Genomic DNA, 21,514 nt, shown 5'->3' with positions numbered 1-21,514 from the left:
GGCGGCGGTTCCCAGCCCTTCCGGCGGGTTTAGGACGCCGAGAAAGCGTGACTTCCCCGCCACTGCACGTGGCCAGGCCGCTGGGGCTCAGGGGGTGGATCGATCGCGGTGCATCCGGCCGCGCAGCGGGAACTCGAGGCCCCATTGGCTGTGCCAGCGGGCGCCGCGGGGGCTCGCGCACCAACGGTCCCCGGGTTGGCGGCGGCGGCCTGGCGCTGGCAGGAGGGGGCAGGGAGAAGCGAAGGCCCGGGTTGGGGGGGATCGAGAACGGGGTGTGAGAGCCAGGCTCGGCGGGGCGAGGCCCAGGGCCCGGGCGGGGCGATGGAGGAGGCGCTGCTCTCCACCCCCATCAACCCCAACAACTTCCCCGCCAAACTGTGGCGGCTGGTGAACAGCCCCCGGTACCGCTCGATCCGCTGGGACGGCCGCGGCGAGGGGCTGCTCATCGACCAGCCGCTCTTCGAGGCCGAGCTGCTCAGCCCGCCCGTGGCGGGGGCCGGCGGCTGCAGCGGCGGCGTCCGGGGCGCCAGAGCCGAGCCCGAGCTCTTCAAAACCACCAACTTCACCAGCTTCATCCGCCAGCTCAACCTCTACGGCTTCCGCAAGGTGGTGCTGGGCGGGCCGGGCGCGGCGGGGCCCGAGCCGGGGCCTGGGGGCGGCGGGCCGGCGGGCGACGGGCCCCTCCACCACTTCCACAGTCCACACTTCCGCCGCGACCAGCCGCACCTGCTCGTGCACCTCAAGAGGCTCACCAGCGCCAACAAGGCCAAACTGGCGGCCGGCCTGGAGGTGCCCTGCCGGCCGCCCAACCGCTTCCAGAGGCTCCTCATCACGTCGGCCTCGGCCTCGGCCTCGGCCTCAGCCTCCGCCTCAGCCTCGGCCTCAGCCTCGGCCTTGGCCGCCACCTCCCCGCTGCCACATCAGGAGCCGCCGCCGCCACCCGCGGGGTCCCAGCCCGAGTCGCACGGTGAGTCTCGCCCCGCGCCGGGCGCACTGCCGTCAGGGGGCAACCGCCACTTCCGAGGGCATTTCCGCATCCTCTCCTTTGCTGTGTCGGGAATGCCCCCGGGAGCCGCTTCCGCGGTGCTTGCCCGGAATTGGCCGCGGCACCTGCACCGCCCTCACCCGTGCCGGCGCCCCTCCCCGCCGGCACCGCCTCTGCGCTGAGTCCTCCGTGAACATTGAGGCCCTTCTGTGTCCACTAGCGACCACAGGAACCTCTGCGTTAGGCTTGCTTTCTAGTCCTCCCGGAACCCTTTGGGCTCCAAACCTGTATAGCCGTTTACCTTCTCGAGACGCCGTCTCTCCAAGGCGAACACCTCAAATAAGTAGGCCTTTGTTGGAGCCCTGGTTCTGGAAGAAACACAGAAGGGGCTCCTCTGTTCTGATGGGAAGCAGAACAGAGTTCCTATACAGGGTGAGGATATGGCAAAGGTCAAGGTGGGAGGGAACAGTCACAGCCAAGAGAACTTAGAACATTTATGCCAACCAAGGGAAAGTGAACAAGGTGCAGGTGTTCTTGAAGATACATGCCATCTTCCACCCAATGACACATCTAAGAAATCTTGGGAGACGTGTTCTGACAACAATCATATTGTAGGTTCTGGAGTAAGGTGTAGAACAATAGGCGTTTATATATCTTAAAAGCAAAAATATAATAATATATTTTGTTGTTTACCAGATACTGTTCCTGTGTAGAATGAATTGGCTAAACAGTTCTTTCATTATAGCTGATTAGACCTGATGCTTATTTAGGTGTTATGGTTAGACAAATGTAAGGCACAAATGGTTTTCTTTACAGCTGTCAAGTTCTAGTTAAACAGGATTTTAGAAAGCTCACATTTGCAGCCTTTGAATTTTTCACTGTTGCCTTCAGTCTTTCAGTTTTGAAAAAAATTTCTATGTATAAGTTTGTATTTACTCCAAGTTCAGAAACTCTCTGATAGAAATTTATTTTATAAACTTGGTTTCTGATGCCCTTCCCCCTCTTCCAGGAAGGTGAGGGTGGCAGTATTCCCTTTCGTTGTTTAAAGAGTCCGTGATATGAAGCAGCATACCAAGAAAGCAACAGAATATGATAATGAGAATTCATTCTTTACCTTCAACTAAAAGAGTAATAGAGACATTTTCATCATGTTAACATGGATTTAACATAAGAGTTGTTGTGGTCCGAGCGCGGGTTGGAAAAGAATTTGCAGACACAAGGCAGAATGTTAAGGAAGGTAGAGTTTATTGAAGAGAAGGGTCGCTGCAAGAACAGTGGGCCGACTTCCTGGTAGCCAGGCAAAGTCGACGATGAGCATGGGTTGCTTGTCTGTTTTTATAGCCAGGGAACCTGCAAGTCATCTGCTGACTGGGCAGAGTACCTATGCTTTCAGTGTGCTGAGCGAGAGAAAAATGGGGCTAATGTCTTTCCTTAAATGGGATGGGAAAGGGACAGGGCATGCTGCTTGGGAGGGCACTGGGACATCGCAGTGGTCACATTGTGACAGAGTGATAGGAGTCCTGTAACTCTTTGTTGTGGCAGTATTGACCCTTTGAGTTTATCTTGTTCTTTGTCCTTGGAGCACACCACAGAAGTGTCTGGGTTACTTCTCAGTTATGGAAAAACTTTAGATATACGAATAAAAGTAACACTATGTTCAGTTTAACCTAGGCCCAGGGTTATGAATGAAGCAATGTTCATTTGGAATTTAGAAGATAAGGGATTAGGTTGTGTATCTGTGGAGTTTAGTAGATAAGAGATTAGGTTAGAGTTCTAGTAACCAGTTGGAAAAACAGCAGTGGCATAGGAATGTTCTAAAGGAATATTAAGCCGCTTACTTCCATATAATGGTCATTGAGTTTGGTGGGGAATTGAATGGGAAAAGGCAGTGGAGACAATCCCTTGGCATTCATTTGGTAGAATCTCTGACATGGATATTTGTTTTTCAGATTGTGTGTCTGGTGGGCATAAGGAGAAAGGACTGAAAATGTGTCCGTGGGAAAAATAGGATAACCACTTCAAAGGAAGAAAGAAAGAAACATACATACATACAAGCCAACTCCTCTCTGATTTTCTTTTTCTCTCCCCTATCTTAAACCCAGTTGTATTCTAAGGATAGAGTTCATTTTAGTTGAAGAAATACAGGGACTACATAGGATCTGATTTTCTTCACTTACAGTTCAGTTGGTCAGCATTTTAAAGATTATTTGTTGACAAACAAATTTAATTCATGCTTTTTCAGTGTAGATAATACATCAATCCATATATACCTGAATTATTGTAGTTTTCATGCCTTTCCTGTTTTTTACATTCTCCCTGTCGGTGTGTGCAGGAGCTGTGTCAGGTGTGGGTTGTCTGCACCACAGGCTTGGTTCACCTGGGAACTGTGTTACTGGTTTGGGTGGAATGTAATTTTAAGTTCACGAATACCGGCCCGACTTTGTTTTGCTTTAATTCCATGTTCTAAGTCCTTGGCTCTTCTATTTTGCCTCACCTAATTTTTATTCTGCTTGATTCTTGCCTTGGTTATATGCCTGACTACACTGCTCCTTCCCAGTTTCCTTTCTGTTTTCTGTGTTCCACTGCAGCTTCTGGTTTAAATACTTCTCTTTTACAGTAGAGTCCTCTGTTTTCGGACCTAGCTGTCTTACCTAGATCCACTGAGCCAGCTGTCCTGTTCACCTTTTGAGAATGTACTTGATAAGAAATGTGAGGATCACATGTTTTTCCCTGTTTTGTTTGCCCACTGTTGTTATTTTGTTTTTAGTGGCAGTTTATTTTACACTACTTGTTAAAGTTTTCTGAACTAAGCAGCAAGTCTGAGCACTAGATAATCTGTTTTTGCCTGGGGATAACAAGCTCTCAAGAGGCAAGTTTTGGGAAGGAGGCAAATTCTTTCCTGGGGATTGATTAGCTCAGATTCACTTTTATAGATGCAATAGAAAATTTAAGAACAAAAATTCAGCCTGCCTTACAGTTCCAGGATTCTGGATTTAATCTTTACCAAATATGTCTTAGATGTTCTGAAGACATGTAGGTGATGTTCTATAAAGTTGGTCAGAATAGAACCCTTAACAGAAGAATAAATAAGAGCTGAGCATGTTTTAGTTCTTTATTTTTAAAAAACAAATTGAAAGGAATGTCCTTCTAATCCTAACCGTGTCCTTATGTTAGCAGCATCTAAAGAATATAAATATTTGGCCAGCACTCAGAATTTATCGTAGCAGAAGTAGAATTATATTTTAATTCAGATCTAAACCAGAGTTATATTTTAATTCAGATCTAAACCAGAATTTGAGAAATCAAGGTAGAGCATTCGTTAATTATCTGCTTAAGTTATTGACAGTCTGAAAATTCATCAACAACTTAACCCTAAAGAGAGTAAAGAAGGGCACACTGTAGCAACATGAAGTTTTAGCATCCAAGAAAAAATCAAGTGGTGGGTAGTTTGGGACCTCAGAAACACCTGTTTGTGAAGAGCAAAAAAATGTTTCTTTAGGTCTTAAAACAAAGAATTCTCAGTGGTAGTTCAAAGTGTGTATACATGTGGAATTGCTAGTCAAGTAGCATAAAAACTATTTTTGTATTTTAAAGGAAAAAAGGAAAAGTAGTTTTTAAGAGGTGTATCATTTAATCTTCTGAGCTAAGATTTTGTTTTTTTCCACATTAGATTTAGAGCTCTTGATTTCCAGGTTCCAGAATTGTTTACATATATGTATGCATATATTTGTTTATTTTTGGCATTAATGCTTTATTCTTTTTAAATTTTATTTTAAGAGTTTATTTGAGCCAAAATCAATTTGAATGAGGCAGCGGCAAACCAGAAGTGGTTAAGAGCGCTCCCTAATGCTTTATTCTTTAGAGGAAATTAAACACTATAGAAATACTAGAACAAAGGAAGTGTAACATGTAGAATGGTTTTACAGTTTAAATATTTGGAAAAGTAGGTACCTGAGTGCCATCTTTAGCAGATGAGTAGCACATAAATTAGATTTCCTTCTGTTTTATGGATTAGTTTAATAAAACAAATTGAAAAAACCTTGTGAACTAAATAATTTAGTGCGTAAAGCCCTTCCTAAGAGTAAATTAGGCTAGCTATATGTTCAAGAACCACAGTCTTTAAAATAAGTTCAGCTTGCAACATTTATATTTTCCTTTTCCGCATTACATAGTATTGGCCTTTTTCTCTCTTCCTCATCTCCACTTTTTAATTCCTTTCTAATTTGCTGGGTAAGAAAAAGCAAATACTGGAATCTCTTGGCCTGAGTGTGTGGATTTTTAACAAACTCTCCAGGTGATTCAAATGTAGATCAGTGTTTGAGAGCCATTGATATCTAGGAAGGGACTCGACTAGAGTTACTCTGAAGAAAAAAAGACCATGGAAAATTATTGATTGAGTTAAGGAATGAACAAGCCAGAGTTTTCAAACTTGACTTTTCTGCAAAGATTTTTATTAAAATTTGAAAAAATTGAAAGGGAGCAAAGAACATTAAATTACTTTTTGGTGTGTGTTATAATTTATATTTCTTCCACACTTATATCTTTTACGTATATGGTTGAGGGCTTATTTTTGTGCCTATTATTAAGGTTCCTAAATGATTTGAAAGACTGGAATTTCTAAAACTTCTAGGAAGTAGTTTACAGGTTGGAAAAATCTGGGTCAGTCAGTTGAGGTGAAAGGTAAGATGACATTTAACATTTGATTTAATGTTAGAGTTTGGCTACTTTGTCTCTTATGACAGTCATATTGAGAACCAGACAAAAGTTATTTGATTATTTTTTCAGCATTATATGTGTAATCTCATATTCTGGATTCTGAACAACTTGTTTTTACCAATAAATTTCTGTTGTGTTAAAAGTGGCTGAGAACTCAACATAGCCACAAGTGAAGAGAAGCGCATATTTTGTGACTTTTGGTTTACTGCGTCTGGTGGTGTAATGTAAGATTAGTAAATGTGCTCCTCCTCTTTTATGCAGGACCAGTGGCTGTAGGACAATTCCACCGGTCGTTCCGGCGAGATAGTTTGTCTCCTTACTCCTACGTATCAGCTCCATCCCACAACCACGGTCCTTTCCCTCTGAAAGGTTTAGATCGGACCCCGATTCCTCCTAGAACATGGCAGAACTCTCTTGGAATGCACCCAGGACAAGTGGAAACGTCTCTCACTTTTTCAGATAAAGGGGTTCCATTTCCTGTACTACAGAGGTTTCCAACTGAGGTTACATATACCCTGCAGCCCAGTGCCACATCCGTACATGTTCAACAAGGTCCTCAAACAATGATCAGCTCCTCCCAGAAATATAGTAACTACACACCGTCAGCGCAGTACTCCCAAGCCTACTATCCAACAGGTATGAGAAATTCAAGTTCAGTGGCTTCTCTTAAGGTACTTTTAATGAGAATTTATATTTTTTAATGTGTTTCTGTATGCCTAAACAAAAATAGGAATATGCACTTAAGAAATGTCAAAGATTTCTCATGAGTACACATTATTTAGCAATAATGTAAAATTTCATTGATGCTTAAAAGTTGAGAAAATTCTGTTTGTGCGTAAAGGTATAGGTTTTAATGAAACTGTTGTATCCTCAAAATATGTCCTAGTAATAAAATTAAGACTTAGTACATCAGACCTTGGTATAACTCCTGCTCTTGGTGTAGTAGTTTTTTGTTTTTTTTGGGTTTCTTTTTTTTTTTTAGAAAACCTGCTTATATACATATTACATTGTTTATTTTTTAGTTATGTAGGTGAGACTACCTCATAACGAAATCATGTTAGTATCTCAGTAACGAAGTTTAATAAAAGAGCAACTCACCATCTCTTAAGACTCAATTATATTCTTGTAGTAAAAATGTGATGGTGTGGTTTGGCAGTGCAGTCCCTGCAGTGTTAATCCCAGCCAGTGAAGAACTGGGAGTAGCAGAGAGAAGAGCCTGACAATGACAACTGACCCAGAGCCCAGCCAAGGGCATGGAAGGCCTGCTAGTAGATCTCAAGCCACTCATTGGGAATCCTTAAGATAGTGACCCTCTATTTAGCTTCTTGGGGCTAGGGAGTGTCTTTTTTTTGGGGGGGGTACATTTTTGCAAAATGATAGCATTACCATTTAATTCAGAACAATTTCATGGTTTTGCAGAAGCACCATAGAGGTGATGTGTGTTTTCATGTAGTGTTTACCCAGAGTGATGAAATGGGGCAATAGAAACAAGTCAAGGGTCAAGGCTTTCAGAAACGACTGGGAAGAGAAGAAAGGGGGCAATCCTTTGCCCTATGAATTAAGGTTCTAGGCATATTAATTAAGTACATCTGGAAGCAATTTCTAGAGGTATTTTGTTAGACCATTTTTCCCAGGCAGGACGAAATCAAAAGCTAAAATAAGTGGAAGGCATGTGAATTAGATAAGGGGGTAAATAATTTGTTGCCTTTTAAAAGTTGTAAATTTGGGAACTGTTCCATTTGTAATAATACTCACTATTTTCTAGCTGGTAGCATCCAACATATTGTTTTATTATTGGCTCATTGCGGTTTACCCAAATATGGCCAGTAAAAGGGATTGCTTTATTTTCTCAAAGCACTTAAGTTTAATAATATTAAAATAATAAAACCAGAGTTTAAATTAGATTGGGTTGTATAGATTTTTGGAGCTGCTGCTGTTTTGGAGGATGGAGTTGAGAAGGAAAAGGGGAAGGAATTATATGGAGTAAGATGATATAGCACTTCTAATCATTTACCTATTAGAGATTTAAAAAATTTTTTTTACCTTATTATATAAAAAAAAGTTGAGGCCTAGTTCTTTTTCCCAGATTTTCAGCTACTTCTTTGAAGAACAAAAATATCTGGGTGATCTTTAAAAACAGAAGATGACTAATTTCATGTTATAAGTTGTATATCTTATGTATAGCAACAAGTAGTATCAGATTTTTATTGAGGAGTTTAATCCAATATTTTAATAAACAAATTAGGCATTTCTATCTAAATTATAATTTTGGCTGCCTTCCATATATGCATAGAATATATATATATATATACACACACACATACACACAGAGAGCCAGTCTGTGCCTTTCTTACACTTGCTTTATGTTCTATAGCCTGTCAACTGGACAATACCCCTACTTCCCCTCCTTTTACCAATAAATGTTTCTCTTTCTTTTCCGAACTTCCCTCCAAACCCCCCTCCTCACACTACTAAAGACTAAAGACTCAAAAAGCTTCTGGGGAGTTGAAATTTAGAAGGACTGCAACAGAGAGATGTAGAAATGTTCTTGGCCTTCTAATTTGGAATTTTGGAGAAATTTTCCTATGGACATATTAGACATAGTGGTTAGGTTCTGTATTACTGTTGGTCCTTCTGTTAAGGTATAGATGGTTATAGTCTGGCTTAGGAGCCAGACTAGCCTATATGATGATGTTTCTACGGGAAAATGTATTCCAAGTTCCAAACAATCCTCTTGGAAACTCCTAGTTCTAAATTTTATGAGAACTAGTTATATAGTATTTACTAGAAAACACTACAGATTGTTAATATTAGTCCTCATTATGGAAATACTGTTTGTTAAATTATTGTGATTTAAGGATATATGTTATTTTAAAATATTTTATGTTAGCTTGGATTTAAATTTATAAATAAATTTATTAATTTGATAATTACACTGGAAATCGTCTCCAAGAGTCCAAGGTAAGGACTAGGGAAGAGACACATTAAAAGAACAAGTAAGTGCTGCTGATGTTTTGATAATGTAGAGTGAATATGAAATAGAATCTGGGGTTATGTGAATTTTTTGTTTTGTCTTCTTTGATATGGATAATTGAAATGACTATGAAGGTTCTGAGGTTACGAGAAAAAGAAATCTCATGATTTCATGATGACTTCAAATATATAGAGGAGTTCTGTGATACAATGTAGGCAGAATTGCTTTGAACATTCTGAAGTACTATATAAATAAAAAAATAAAAAGTTGTATTGTTAAATACATAAGACCTGCTATGGAAAAGAAAGTGCTAAAGAAATACTGTACAAGTACTTAATTCCTCCAAATTTTAGGTGAAGGAAGCAAAAAGTGTGAGCAATTTAACCAGTATTTAGTGAGTACCTGTTTATGAAGGGTTTTACAAATGACTTTCCCAGAGTTAAGTAAAATACTATTCTCAGAGGCAGGATGATAATCACTCCCAAATCCAGCTCTCCAAATCCTAATAAAGTAACTAATTTTGGAATAATGGTCATACTTGTATCCTTTCAAAGTGAACTATATGACTTGAGGTTTGAATCAAATTTTAGTAAAAAACAATACTCAACTTCATTTAAAACTTAGTTATAGGGCTTCCCTGGTGGCGCAGTGGTTAGGAGTCTGCCTGCCGATGCAGGGGACGTGGGTTCGTGCCCCAGTCCGGGAGGATCCCACATGCCGCGGAGCGGCTGGGCCCGTGAGGCATGGCCGCTGGGCCTGCGCATCCGGGGCCTGTGCTCTGCGGCGGGAGAGGCCACAGCGGGGAGAGGCCCGCGTGCCGCAAAAAAAACCCCCAAAAAACAAACAAAAAAAAACCTTAGTTATATTGAAAATAAACTTGGATCTGGTCTTCAAATGGTATAACCAGTAAATTTTGAATTTTGTAATATTTCATAAATTATTAATTTCTCTAGTAAAGCGAAACATTGAGACTAAAAAACTGCTATCAGACTGACTCCTAAATTGACTCACCTGAATTATTTCTTACATTTGTCATTCTGCTCTTGAAGCATGTTTTCTTTTTTATTTATTTATTTAATTTTTGGGGGCTGCGTAGGGTCTTAGTTGTGGCACGCGGGGTCTTCATTGCGGTGCGGGCTCTTCATTTTGGCGCACGGGCTTCTCTCTAGTTGTGGCGTACAGGTTTTCTCTCTCTAGTTGTGGCACGCAGGCTTAATTGCCCCCCAGTGTGGAAGGCAGATTCTTTACCACTGGACCACCAAGGAAGTCCTGAAGCATCTGTTTTCTTTGCCTAGATCGTTTATATTTTTTCCACTCTTATCACTTCTTCAAAGACAAAATGTTGTAGATCCAGTGCTATTTGACTCTTTTTAGTCTTACCCTATCTTGAATTCAGTTTTTTTCCTCTAATGCTATTTTCACAGTGTGCTGCTATAATTTAATGTCCCTTTTTTATGAAAAACTTCATTTTAGACCTCTTTATTTTACTCATTCTCTATATATTTGAACATACATAAGAATATTAATATATTCATATTTATATAGAGAGTCCTGTATTGAGGAATTGTTTTCCTTTGACTCATGTTGTAATGCTGAATTGACTCAAAATCAACTTTGATTTTTTTTCTGCATTAAGTTTTAAGCTCACAGCAGTGATCAGCAATTTGTAGCTGCCTTTTATCTCATATTTTAATTAACAAATACTTGTATAACAATCACTGTGACCAGGTACTATTCTGAGCACTTTCCAAATATTAATTAGTTTAATCCTCACAACAACCTTATAAGATAGGGAATGTAGTTATCCTCATTTTATAGATTAGAAACTGAAGCACAGCCAGGCACAAGCAGGGCTGGGGAACAAATCCGGGCAAACTGACTCAAGGGTTCATTATTTTGGCCACTGTGCTCTGCTGCCTGCCTGCCTGTCATACAAAGAGGGACTTTTGTTTTGTTTTTCTTTTGCGAGAGACTCTTTCCTGATATATCTCTTACCCAGAGTTAGTTACTTCCAGATAGGGTAGATGACAGAGTTTGGTGGGGGGACCTCCCCTTCTGTGCTGCCGGTGACAGTGGGACTGGCCCTGGGCTATTGACTCACCCTGCTCAAGCAGAGAGAACATACTCCAGCTGTTGGAGTCAGGGGTCCAGTTTGGGGGCCTCTGAGGAGTGGGGCTGTGTCGAATTCATTTTTGTATCCCCCTGCACCTACCATAGTGCTTGGCCATAATGGGCCCTTAGTAAATAATTTATTGAATGAATGAAATAATTCTAGTCTCAGCTTTGCAGTTAATCATCTGATGGACATTGTGACATTCTGTGGATTATTTCATGTCACTCAGCCTCAGTTTCCCTTTCTATAAAGTGGCAATAATATTTTGGGTCAGGGATTAAATGAATTAATGTATGTGAATAGACTATAAAACTTAAAACACTATTTACATATAAAGGATAACATTTTAAAAACTGTATTTAAAATGAGCCTAGATATTAATACTTTAAAGGCTAACTAAAGTGGTTTGTAAGAACATAGCCTTCCCCTGAAGGTACATATGTTTATTGAAAAACATATTTTGTATCATTATTAAAAATTTTTTCTGAATTGACTCTTGGGCAAAGAAGGTTGCTTATTATTGTTTTAACGTACATTAAATTTTAAAGGTTTGATCTCTAGGCTTCTGATCCTACATAATGTACCTAAACAAGTATGGAATCTCAAGTTATAGGAGCTTTCTGATGCTCAGGTAGCCTGTATTGTCAGTTTCTCTGAAAAGGGCTGATTTTGTTCTTATGGAAAGAGGGACTTGGCATAGATACACCAGGAGGTTTTCTTTAGCTGCCAGAAGAAACTAAGCAAAAGCACAATTATATTTTCCTTTCTCTTTATTGAGGTAAAATATATGTAACATAGAATTTACCATTTTAACCATTTTTAAGTGTACAGCTCTGTGGCATTAAATACGTTCACATTATTGTACTAGCATCACCACCATCCATTTCCAGAACTTGTTCGTCTTCCCCCAGCTGAAATCTGTATCCATTAAACACTAACTTCACATTCCCCTCTCGCCATCTTTTGGCAACCACCATTCTACTTTCTGTCTTGAAGAATTTGATAACTCTAGGGACTTCGTATAAGAGCAGACATACATTTGTCCTTTTGTGATTGGCTTATTTCACTTATTTCAAGAGTCATTGATACTGTGGCATGAGTCAACATTTCCTTCCTTTTTATTTTTTATAAATTTATTTATTTTTGGCTACATTGGTTCTTTTTTTTAAACATCTTTATTGGAGTATAATTGCTTTACAATGGTGTGTTAGTTTCTCTTTATAACAAAATGAATCAGTTATACATAGACATATGTCCCCGTATCTCTTCCCTCTTGTATCTCCCTCCCTGCTGCATTGGTTCTTTGTTGCTGTGTATGGGCTTTCTCTGGTTGCAGTGAGTGGCGGCTACTCTTCGTTGCGGAGCACAGGCTCCAGGCACGCGGGCTTCAGTAGTTGTGGCACACGGGCTTGGTAGTTGTGGCTCGCGGGCTCTAGAGCACAGGCTCAGTAGTTATGGCTCACGGGCTTAGTTGCTGTGTGGCATGTGGGATCTTCCTGGACCAGGGCTCGAACCCCTGTCCCCTGCATTGGCAGGTGGATTCTTAACCACTGTGACAACAGGGAAGTCCCTCCTTCCTTTTTAATGCTGAATAATTTTCTATACATTTCCATATGTATGGACCACATTTTGTTTATCCGTTCACCTGTTGATAGACACTGGGTTGCTTCCACCTTTGGCTACTGTGAATAATGCTGCTATGAACTTGGTTGTACAATAATCTGTTCTGCTTTCACTTCTTTTGGGTATAGGCTGGAACACCATTTCTTTTCAAATTAACTTAAATTTATTTATTTATTTGGCTGCGGTGCGCGGGTTTTCTCTAGTTGTGGCGAGCGGGGGCTACTCTTCGTTGCAGTGCGCGGGCTTCTCATTGCGGTGGCTTCTCTTGTTGTGGAGCACGGGGCTCTAGGCGTGTGGGCTTCAGTAGCTGTGTCACGCAGGCTCAGTAGTTGTGGCACACGGGCTTAGTTGCTCCGCGGCATGTGGGATCTTCTTGGACCAGGGCTCAAGCCCGTGTCTCCTGCATTGGCAGGCAGATTCTTAACCACTGTGCCACCAGGGAAGTCCCTAGAAAACCATATCTTTACCTCACTGTAGATGAGGAGATGTTGGGGTTCTAGTTGCTGTAGTAACTTATCTTGAAATTAAATTTACTATTTATTAGGATGTTTTTCCTTTTGAGTATTTATGTTGGGTATTTCCTTACTGTTGACACTGTACTATTCGAGAGTAGATTCACGTCCAAAACATTTTAATTATAGATTTGAATTACCTCCATAGGATAAAGTATATGAACCTCTTTTCCTAACCTATAGTGGATGTGAAAATTTTTACCTTTAGATAAATTTTTAGTAATCCTGGCTTTATTTTATTACTAGAATTGTTTTTTTGTTTTTTTGTTTTTTTTGTGGTACACGGGCATCTCACTGTTGTGGCCTGTCCCGTTGCGGAGCACAGGCTCCAGACGCCCAGGGTCAGCGGCCATGGCTCACGGGCCCAGCCGCTCCGCGGCATGTGGGATCTTCCCGGACCGGGGCGCGAACCCGTGTCCCCTGCATCGGCAGGCGGACTCTCAACCACTGCGCCACCAGGGAAGCCCTAGAATTGTTTTTTTAAATGTCATCAACTCTGATATTTATATATGGAATAGAAATTGTCCATTATTTCCAGTTTTTTATTCTATATGCAATTTAATGCCTTAAGTGAACACTGCCTTCAGGAAAATACTGGAAGATCTTTATGCAGATGAACGTGTCTTAGGACATAGCGATAAACTCAGTTTTATAAATGTTAGTGCTTTCACAGTGCTTTCATAATACATGCTAAATGAATTTGTCATGTATTAAGCACACAGTTGCAGTTTTATAGCTAGGTTTTCATATTCAGTAAACTTATTAATACTTTGTTTTGTTCTATTTTGTTGATTATACGAAGTAGCACTGCACTGGTAAGGAAATAGCCATTGAGGAATCTTTTTGGATTATCTGTTCAAGTCCTCCCTTTCTTCATGCAGGTACCTTTCTACTTTCCATTTGTAACTGGACACTTTAAAGGATATTCACTATTTTGATGTTTCCTTAGATTCCAAATCAGCTATCAACTATCTATTAATATATTCTCTGTTATATATTCTATTTCTCCAAGAAATTTATTTTAAAGTACACTTTAACAACTGTTCAAAATGTGTAAACAATGGAGTCAGATCATAGCAATATCAGAAAAATAAAGCTAATACCGTTCACTGATTTATTTGTAACAAAACACTTTTATGGTGCCCTGATGGGTGAAAACCTGCAGCCCCTGACTGAGTCCTTTACTGCTACTAGGGGGCTAAGTTTTCCTCAGCTGTTAAAACTAAAGATCCCAGTGTTTTTCAGTTTTGGCGAACCCCGCAGACCCCTCCTTGCTGTTTTGCTTTTTGGATTTAACTTATGTCCCAGGATATTTGTGCCTTTAAATATTATGGGAAACCAAGTTCAAATCCAAAACATTTTAATTGTGTATTTGAATAATCTCCAAGGATATTGGAAATGACAACAGCTTGAATTTTATGTGACCATTCTAGTAATATCTGGCTTTTTTAACCACTGGACTTGTTAAAATTATGTAATTCAGAAAACATCAACCCTTATGTTTGTAATTGAACTAGAATTCTATCCATTATTTTAATTTTTTACTTCTGTGTGCAAAATGTAATGCCTTAAAATGCACATGATAAAATAAAATATTTATTTCTTGTATACCTTTATGAACTTCTGACATTTAAAAATTCAGTAGTCAGAAAAAAAAAAAAATTCAGTAGTCAGTAATGGAGAAATAGGGAAGCATTTTAATGAATTTTTACAATCCTTAGGCTAATTCACTTCAAAGTTTACTGAATAAGATTATTTAGTAATATTATTAGCATACTCAAAATATGAAAAACATGGACCAAAAAAGAGAAAGTTGCCACCTTACAAAAAGGATACCTTAAAAATATTCAGCAAGTGAAGTTCTAGTAAAATTAAAATATTACATTTAGGAAGAAGAAAAGATTAGGGAAGTATTATGATATATTAAAGAGCATGTACTTTGGAGTTTGCCTCTGTCACTATCGGCGTTGTGACTTTCGGCACATTTTTTAACATCCCTGAGCTTTAGTTTCCTTATTTTTGTAAAGTAATGTTAATACCTCATTCAATTGTTGTTTGGATTAAATGAGGCCATATATGTAAAGGACCTAGGACTGTGCCTGGAATATGGTAGGTGTTCAACAAATGTCATCCTCTGTTTAATCCAAAGATGTGATGTTATAACTGATTCTCAGTCGTTCTGGAGGGCCTCTCTCTGGAAAAGAGGAGACTCAACCTATTATTAAGGCTACATCTGTAGGTATGACTTTACCAGTAGAAAGAGTTCAGTCTTTTCATGGTATCCTAACTATAAAGAGAAAGTGTGGAAAATGTATTTCCTTAGCTAAAATAATAGCATTGTTAGCTATTTACTTATTGCTTGCTTACTGTATGCCAGTACTGTTCTTAGTGCTTTGTGCATATTAACTCATTCACTCCTCACAACAAACATGTTAGGTAGGTACTATTATTATCCCTATTCTAACAGAATGCAGAAACTAAGGCCCAAAGGGATTAACGTTGCTCAGCTCCAAAGCCAGGCAGTCTGGCTCTAGAATCTGAATTCCTAACCACTTGTCTAAATTGTTAAAACATTTTTTTCATAGATTCCACTGGATGCATTGTACAACAGTAGGAGTGCTTGGAGTGTACTTATACTTATTTTATCCTTAAAAACCTTCCTCCAAATGTTTGTTACTATTAAAATGATTGAAATAATTATTTTAGAATTCTGAATATGTTCTGATATCTTCAGTAAAAGGAAATTACTACTTTCAGTAAGAATAAATGTTTGGTTAGAAGGGCAACAAAATGTTTAGGTGCTAAAAAAATCATTTATAAAAGTAGACATGACCCTTTTAAATGACTTTTAATATTGCCTTATTACCATTTGTTTTCAACAAATAAGGGCACCTAATTGGACTAAATATATTTTATTGCACCCACAAAGGAAAACTTTTGGAATTTTTTGTTCCAAGTTGAAAGAGAGGAGTGCCTTGAATGCTGTAGAGGTTGATTTGGGTTGACGGCTTTTCTGTGTTTGGATTTGTTCCAGCTGTGCTGCAGTGCTGCTCTCCTACCCACATGGATGCGCTCAGTAGTTGTGTGACTCCCACTGCCCCTTCCTATGCACACTGCAACTACTTCCAGGTAAGATGCTGGGAACAATGGACATACCCTGCGTCAGGTACAATACGATTGGCCTTGCAGAATTCCAAAGTGTAATTTTATCTTAATAAGTAGCCAGAGGTAAGCTGTGGATTATGGCCTTAGTTTTTCTCAATTCTAAAAAAAAAAGAGTTGATGTAAATGATGTCTGAGGATTCTTCTAGGCCTACACTATCTTCTTGGCCTACTCTTAGGCACTAGCCACATGTAGCTATTTAAATTTAAATGAATTAAAGTTAAATAAAATTTAAAACTCATTCCTCAGTAGGGAGGGTGGGAGGGAGGGAGGTGCAAGAGGGAGGAGATATGGGGATATATGTATATGCAGAGCTGATTCACTTTGTTATGAAGCAGAAACTAACACACCATTGTAACCAATTATACTCCAATAAAGATGTTAAAAAAAAAATCATTCCTCAGTCACACTAGCCACATTTCAGGTGCTTAATAGTTTCGTTTGGCTAGTGGTTACCAAATTTTATAGTACAGATAGAGAACATTTTCATCATTGCTGACAGTTAGTTGGAACAATGTTGTTCAACTAACTGTCAACAATGGTAAAATTGATTACCATGGTAAAATGAATACCAGATAAACTCTAAAAGTATATAAATCACCAAATGACAGATCCTTCCAAGATGGTACAATTACTTTTTTTTTAAAGGAGAAAGGAAAATGATGTCAAAAATGAGAAAGCCCCCATGTTGTAAACACTGCACTTCGATTTTTTCTCCTATTTGTTAGGAAGCAATTGCTTTGATTTAAATGTTGTAGACTACTACTTCTAGGATAAGATTAAATCCCATGTTTGTATTTTTATGCTATAGTTGCTTAAAGATTGGAATTGTTTTCCTTTGATATCATGTAGTCATGATAGCTTCTGTTCTTTAGAGAATATCTTACTATTGACATTACAGTACTCAAAAGAACATTCCTTTTTTCTTTTTTGTCTTTTCTTTCTTTTCTTTCTTTGAGGAGTATAGAATCAGATCAAGGAGACTTAGCTGGACTTTTTTTTTTTTTTGTGGTACGCGGGCCTCTCACTGTTGTGGCCTCTCAGGCTCCGGACGCGCAGGCCCAGCGGCCATGGCTCACGGGCCCAGCCGCTCCGCGGCACGCGGGATCCTCCCAGACCGGGGCACGAACCCGCGTCCCCTGCATCGGCAGGCGGACTCCCAACAACTGTGCCACCAGGGAAGCCCAGCTGGACATTTTTAATGGCAGCTGTCATCAAGCATGTTAGTCTAGCCGATTCATCTTCACTGGAAGGACATATCTATCTCACAAATTAGATGCTCTTGTCTGTAGATCCAGGCATTCTCTCCCCTGGATCATACTGGAGATACTCTGTTGGTGTTATATCTTGATTATATTTATGTTTTAAATAAATCATTTAAAACATCTTTGAAGACCTTTGCTTACTACAAAGACAATACATGTTCACTGTAGGAAAATAGAGATAAGTAGACATAAAATTTTTAAATGGAAAAAAGGGAAGTATTTCAGATAACGTTCTGGAAATAAATGCAGTTAGTTTTGTTGGCCTGCAGATATGAGTGTGCATGAATGGTCAGTATATTGCAGTGGTTAAGAGCAAGAACTCTGGAGTCAGGCACACCTAGGTTTGAAACCTGACTCTGTCAGTTACTTCTTTGTGACTTTGTATAAATTATGAAGTTTCTCTGAACTTCAGTTCCATCCTTTGGAAATAGAGATGATCACATTTCATAGACCTCTTGTGAGGATTAAATGAAATAATGTATGTAAAGCACTTTGTATGTGCTTGGCACATAGTAAGATCTCAATAAGTGGGGCTGTCAGTTATAGTAAAGTAGCTTGATGCTTAAACCACTCGGATTTACATTATTTGGCTTTATGGCCTTCAAATCATTGACGCAATCATTGTCAATGTGTTTGGCAATATTGACTCACTACAGGTTTTATTTAATAGTAACTCTTCCGTATCTTGTGTTTATAACCTGAGATATTCAGCAAACATTTATTGAATGCCTGCTCTGTGCAAAGTACTGTGTATAAGAGAATATATCTTGAAGATATCAGTCTAAAAGTGACAGCTATTTTAATCTATTGTTTTATTATTTAAATAATCTCAGGACCAAAGGACATTTGATATTCCGTACATTTTTTCCCAGATCATTTGGAACAGAATAACAGTACCTCCCCCCGAATCTATAGAAGCAATGGTGGACTTGTGAGCATCCTGTGTTTGACATTTCCTTACTACATTCCTAAACCAGTATATTACAGATACAAGTGACGTTTTTGTCTGTCAGCCTTTATGGAAGAGTTTGGTTTATAGACATTTTATCAACAAATAGATTTTTGGGTACTATGACTTTTTTGATTTTGTGTACTTTAACCCTGAGAATTATTGGTCCATTCCAGTATTAAACTTAATATAGTGGTTGACACATAATAGTTCCTGTGTAAGTGTTAACAATAGAGTCGAAGCTACTACTGCTGAAAAGTTGATTGGCATTCAAGTTTTCTTAGTGAGCTTTAAGTTTAATTTGTTTATATTTAGCGTTCATCAGCCTAAATGTTGTTGCTTTCCTCCTTAATCTCATATTTGGTTTTCTATCCAAACAGTCCTATTTTCTCTTTTCCCAGAATCCTCCAGTGCAATCCTCCTATCCAGTTGAATTTCTGCCTTCTGATTGGCCTTGCAGTGCTACTGATGAAAATAAAAAGTCAGAATTAAACCTAGAGGCTGCTTTTCAGATAGTAGATGAGTTGCATTCCTCCCCTAAATTGGAGATGGTAAAGGTGGAGCCTGTTGAGAATCAGTGCTCAACATCTCAGTCTAACAGAGGCCAACATATCCTAGCTAATTCAAACAACAGCAATCCATCTTCCACAAGTCAGGCTAGCCAGCTGGAGCCACTTACTGCTGTAGGCTCAGATATTACGTCTTTTGTGGCTGGAACAGAACAAGCAATTACCTGCTCTCTACCACAGTCACCTGAGTACAACTATACCATCCACACGGCTCAGCCTGTTGAAAACACTACAATGCAGGAGTCTGCAGCCAGTCAGCAAGCTCATGTCAAACCGAAGGAGCAGCTAAGTCATAATCCATCTCCGTCTTCAGTAGTATTTGTGCAGGAAGGGCTACCGTTCAGCACACACGAGGTAAGAGGCAAAGAAAAAATCCTAATAGAGCTCAAAGGTACCTAGTGCTTCTTGCTGAAGACTGTTCTAGTGGAGACTTTGTCCAGGTTTTATTTGGGTTTAATACCAGTTCATTATGCTCTTCAGAAGGATCGTGTCCCAGTGGTTCTGCACAAAAGATTCAGAAGTAACCTTAACCTTCAGGCATCCTCTCACTACGTTGTGGTCTGAAGTCAGCCTCTAGAGAGGCAGTCTGAATGAGCATTGTGGTATGACTGATTTGCATGTTAAAAGCATCCCTTGAGTTTTGCTTCCTAACTTAGTTTGGATGGACTAGGTGTGCCTGGCTGATTAAATTCCACTCCTCAGAAGGGATGGTTTATCTCATAGATAATATCAGGACTTTCCTGGCCATTTGTAGCATGGAGGTAAGGAGATGGTTGGAGGTGTTTTCATACTTTCTTACAGCATCATTGAATTCCAAATTTTTTTTAAAGATTTATTTATTTGCTTAATTTATTTTTGGCTGTGTCGGGTCTTAGTTGCAGCAGGCGGGATCTTCGTTGAGGCATGTGGGATCTTTCGTTGAGGCATGGGGGATCTTTCTTTGTGGCGTGCAGGTTTTCTCTCTCTAGTTGTGGTGTGCAGGCTCCAAGGCGTGTGGGCTTTGTAGTTTGTGGCACGCCACGCGCGGGCTCAGTAGTTGTGGCGTGAGGGTTTAGTTGCCCCATGGCATGTGGGATCTTAGTTCCCTGACCAGGGATTGAACTCGCATCCCCTGCATTGTAAGGTGGATTCTTTACCACTGGACCACCAGGGAAGTCCCTATAGAATTCTAATTTGACTTGACAGCATACTGTGTTTAAATTTCCCTACTAATATTCTCATTCCTAAAGCAGAATTCTGACTCTAGTTTGAGAGATATATTCTGAAGGTAGAGACTAATTCCTTTGTTGCTGCTAGCTTATGACCAAGAAATGAATAAACTTTGATTCCAAAAAATAAAAGTACATCCAAATTAAAATCACTTTTGTGATTATTTTTTTTCCTACTTAATTTTTTTTCTTGATCTTAGCCTGATACATATGTATTTCATTTTGGATTTTTTTTCTTTAATGGAACTGAAAATGTCTTCATTGTTAGAGATTCCCAAGATAACTTTTTGGCAGTTTGTGTGTGTGTATGGGGGGCGGGTTGTGGCCGCACTGCACGGTTTGTGGGATTTTAGTTTCCTGACCAGGGGTTGAACCCAGGCCCTCGGCAGTGAGAGCGCAGAGTCCTAACCAATGGACCACCAGGGAATTTCTGGCAGTTTTTAAAATGCATTCTTTTCTAGCTCTAACTTTAGATCCAAATGTCTTATGGGGTTTTTGGGTTTATTTATTTATTTAATTTATTTTTGGCTGTGTTGGGTCTTCGTTGCTGCACATGGGCTTTCTCTAGTTGCGGCAAGTGAGGGATACTCTTCGTTGTGGTGCGTGGGCTTCTCATTGCAGTGGCTTCTCTTGTTGTGGAGCACCGGCTCTAGGTGCGCGGGCTTCAGTAGTTGTGGCTCGCGGGCTCTAGAGCGCAGGCCCAGTAGTTGTGGTACACGGGCTTAGTTGCTCCGCGGCATGTGGAATCTTCCTGGACCAGGGCTCGAACCCGGTCCTCTGCATTGGCAGGCGGATTCTTAACCACTGCACCACCAGGGAAGCCCTATCTTATGGTTTTTATCAACTCATTGTCCTTCTTGAGCCCAACTGTTGAGACCCGGTATACTGTGTATTAATATTATAAATTCAATAGACCAAAGATAGTCCCATTATGTTTCAAATATGCCTGTGAAAAGAACATGAAATTTGCCTTTATTCCTTCGTAGTCACATCCAAAAGATTAGATTTTGTACCTTAAAATTGCATTCACACAGTTATTTTTTTTTTAATTTGGATATCACAGCTTTTGAAAGCTATATTTTGAACTCCTAGCTCTACTTCATTATATTGTTTTATTTTAAAATAAATTCATAAACAAATAGAGTATTTGAGAAGTTGGTCAGCTTGACAAAGGGATTTGATATTCCAAAGAAAACATAGGAACTCCAAGAGAGAAATTCATATGTCATAAGCAGAGCAGATCTAGATTTCATAGGGAGTGAAGCTTATACAAATTTGAGGTTCTCATTAAGCCAAAGAATACAAAATTAATAGAATAAAGTGTTTATAACCCCTCTGACATCATCCAACAGGATAATGCCTATGGCCATTCCAGTATCACCAAGAGGGGCAGGCAATCTGATGGAAGGGATGTTAGAGTGGGAAAAGATAGTGGTA

The 21,514-nt window shown here is 39.8% G+C and overlaps 1 protein-coding gene across 1 annotated transcript in view; it reads left to right on the top strand.

The window, feature by feature from the left end:
* Nucleotides 1-321: 321 nt before the first annotated feature.
* Nucleotides 322-21,514, top strand: part of HSF5 (heat shock transcription factor 5) — a 50,785-nt gene continuing 29,592 nt past the window's right edge. The window contains exons 1-4 of the mRNA XM_067717642.1: nucleotides 322-967; nucleotides 5,963-6,337; nucleotides 15,958-16,052; nucleotides 18,702-19,223. Coding sequence (XP_067573743.1) covers nucleotides 322-967; nucleotides 5,963-6,337; nucleotides 15,958-16,052; nucleotides 18,702-19,223 — 1,638 coding nt within the window. The remainder of the gene's footprint in view (nucleotides 968-5,962; nucleotides 6,338-15,957; nucleotides 16,053-18,701; nucleotides 19,224-21,514) is intronic.

Source organism: Pseudorca crassidens, chromosome 19 (genome assembly GCF_039906515.1).
Source record: "Pseudorca crassidens isolate mPseCra1 chromosome 19, mPseCra1.hap1, whole genome shotgun sequence".
NCBI classification, from domain to species: Eukaryota; Metazoa; Chordata; class Mammalia; order Artiodactyla; family Delphinidae; genus Pseudorca; species Pseudorca crassidens.
The sequence above is the reverse complement of the archived record's forward strand: the minus strand, read 5'-3'. Positions and strand labels throughout refer to the sequence as shown.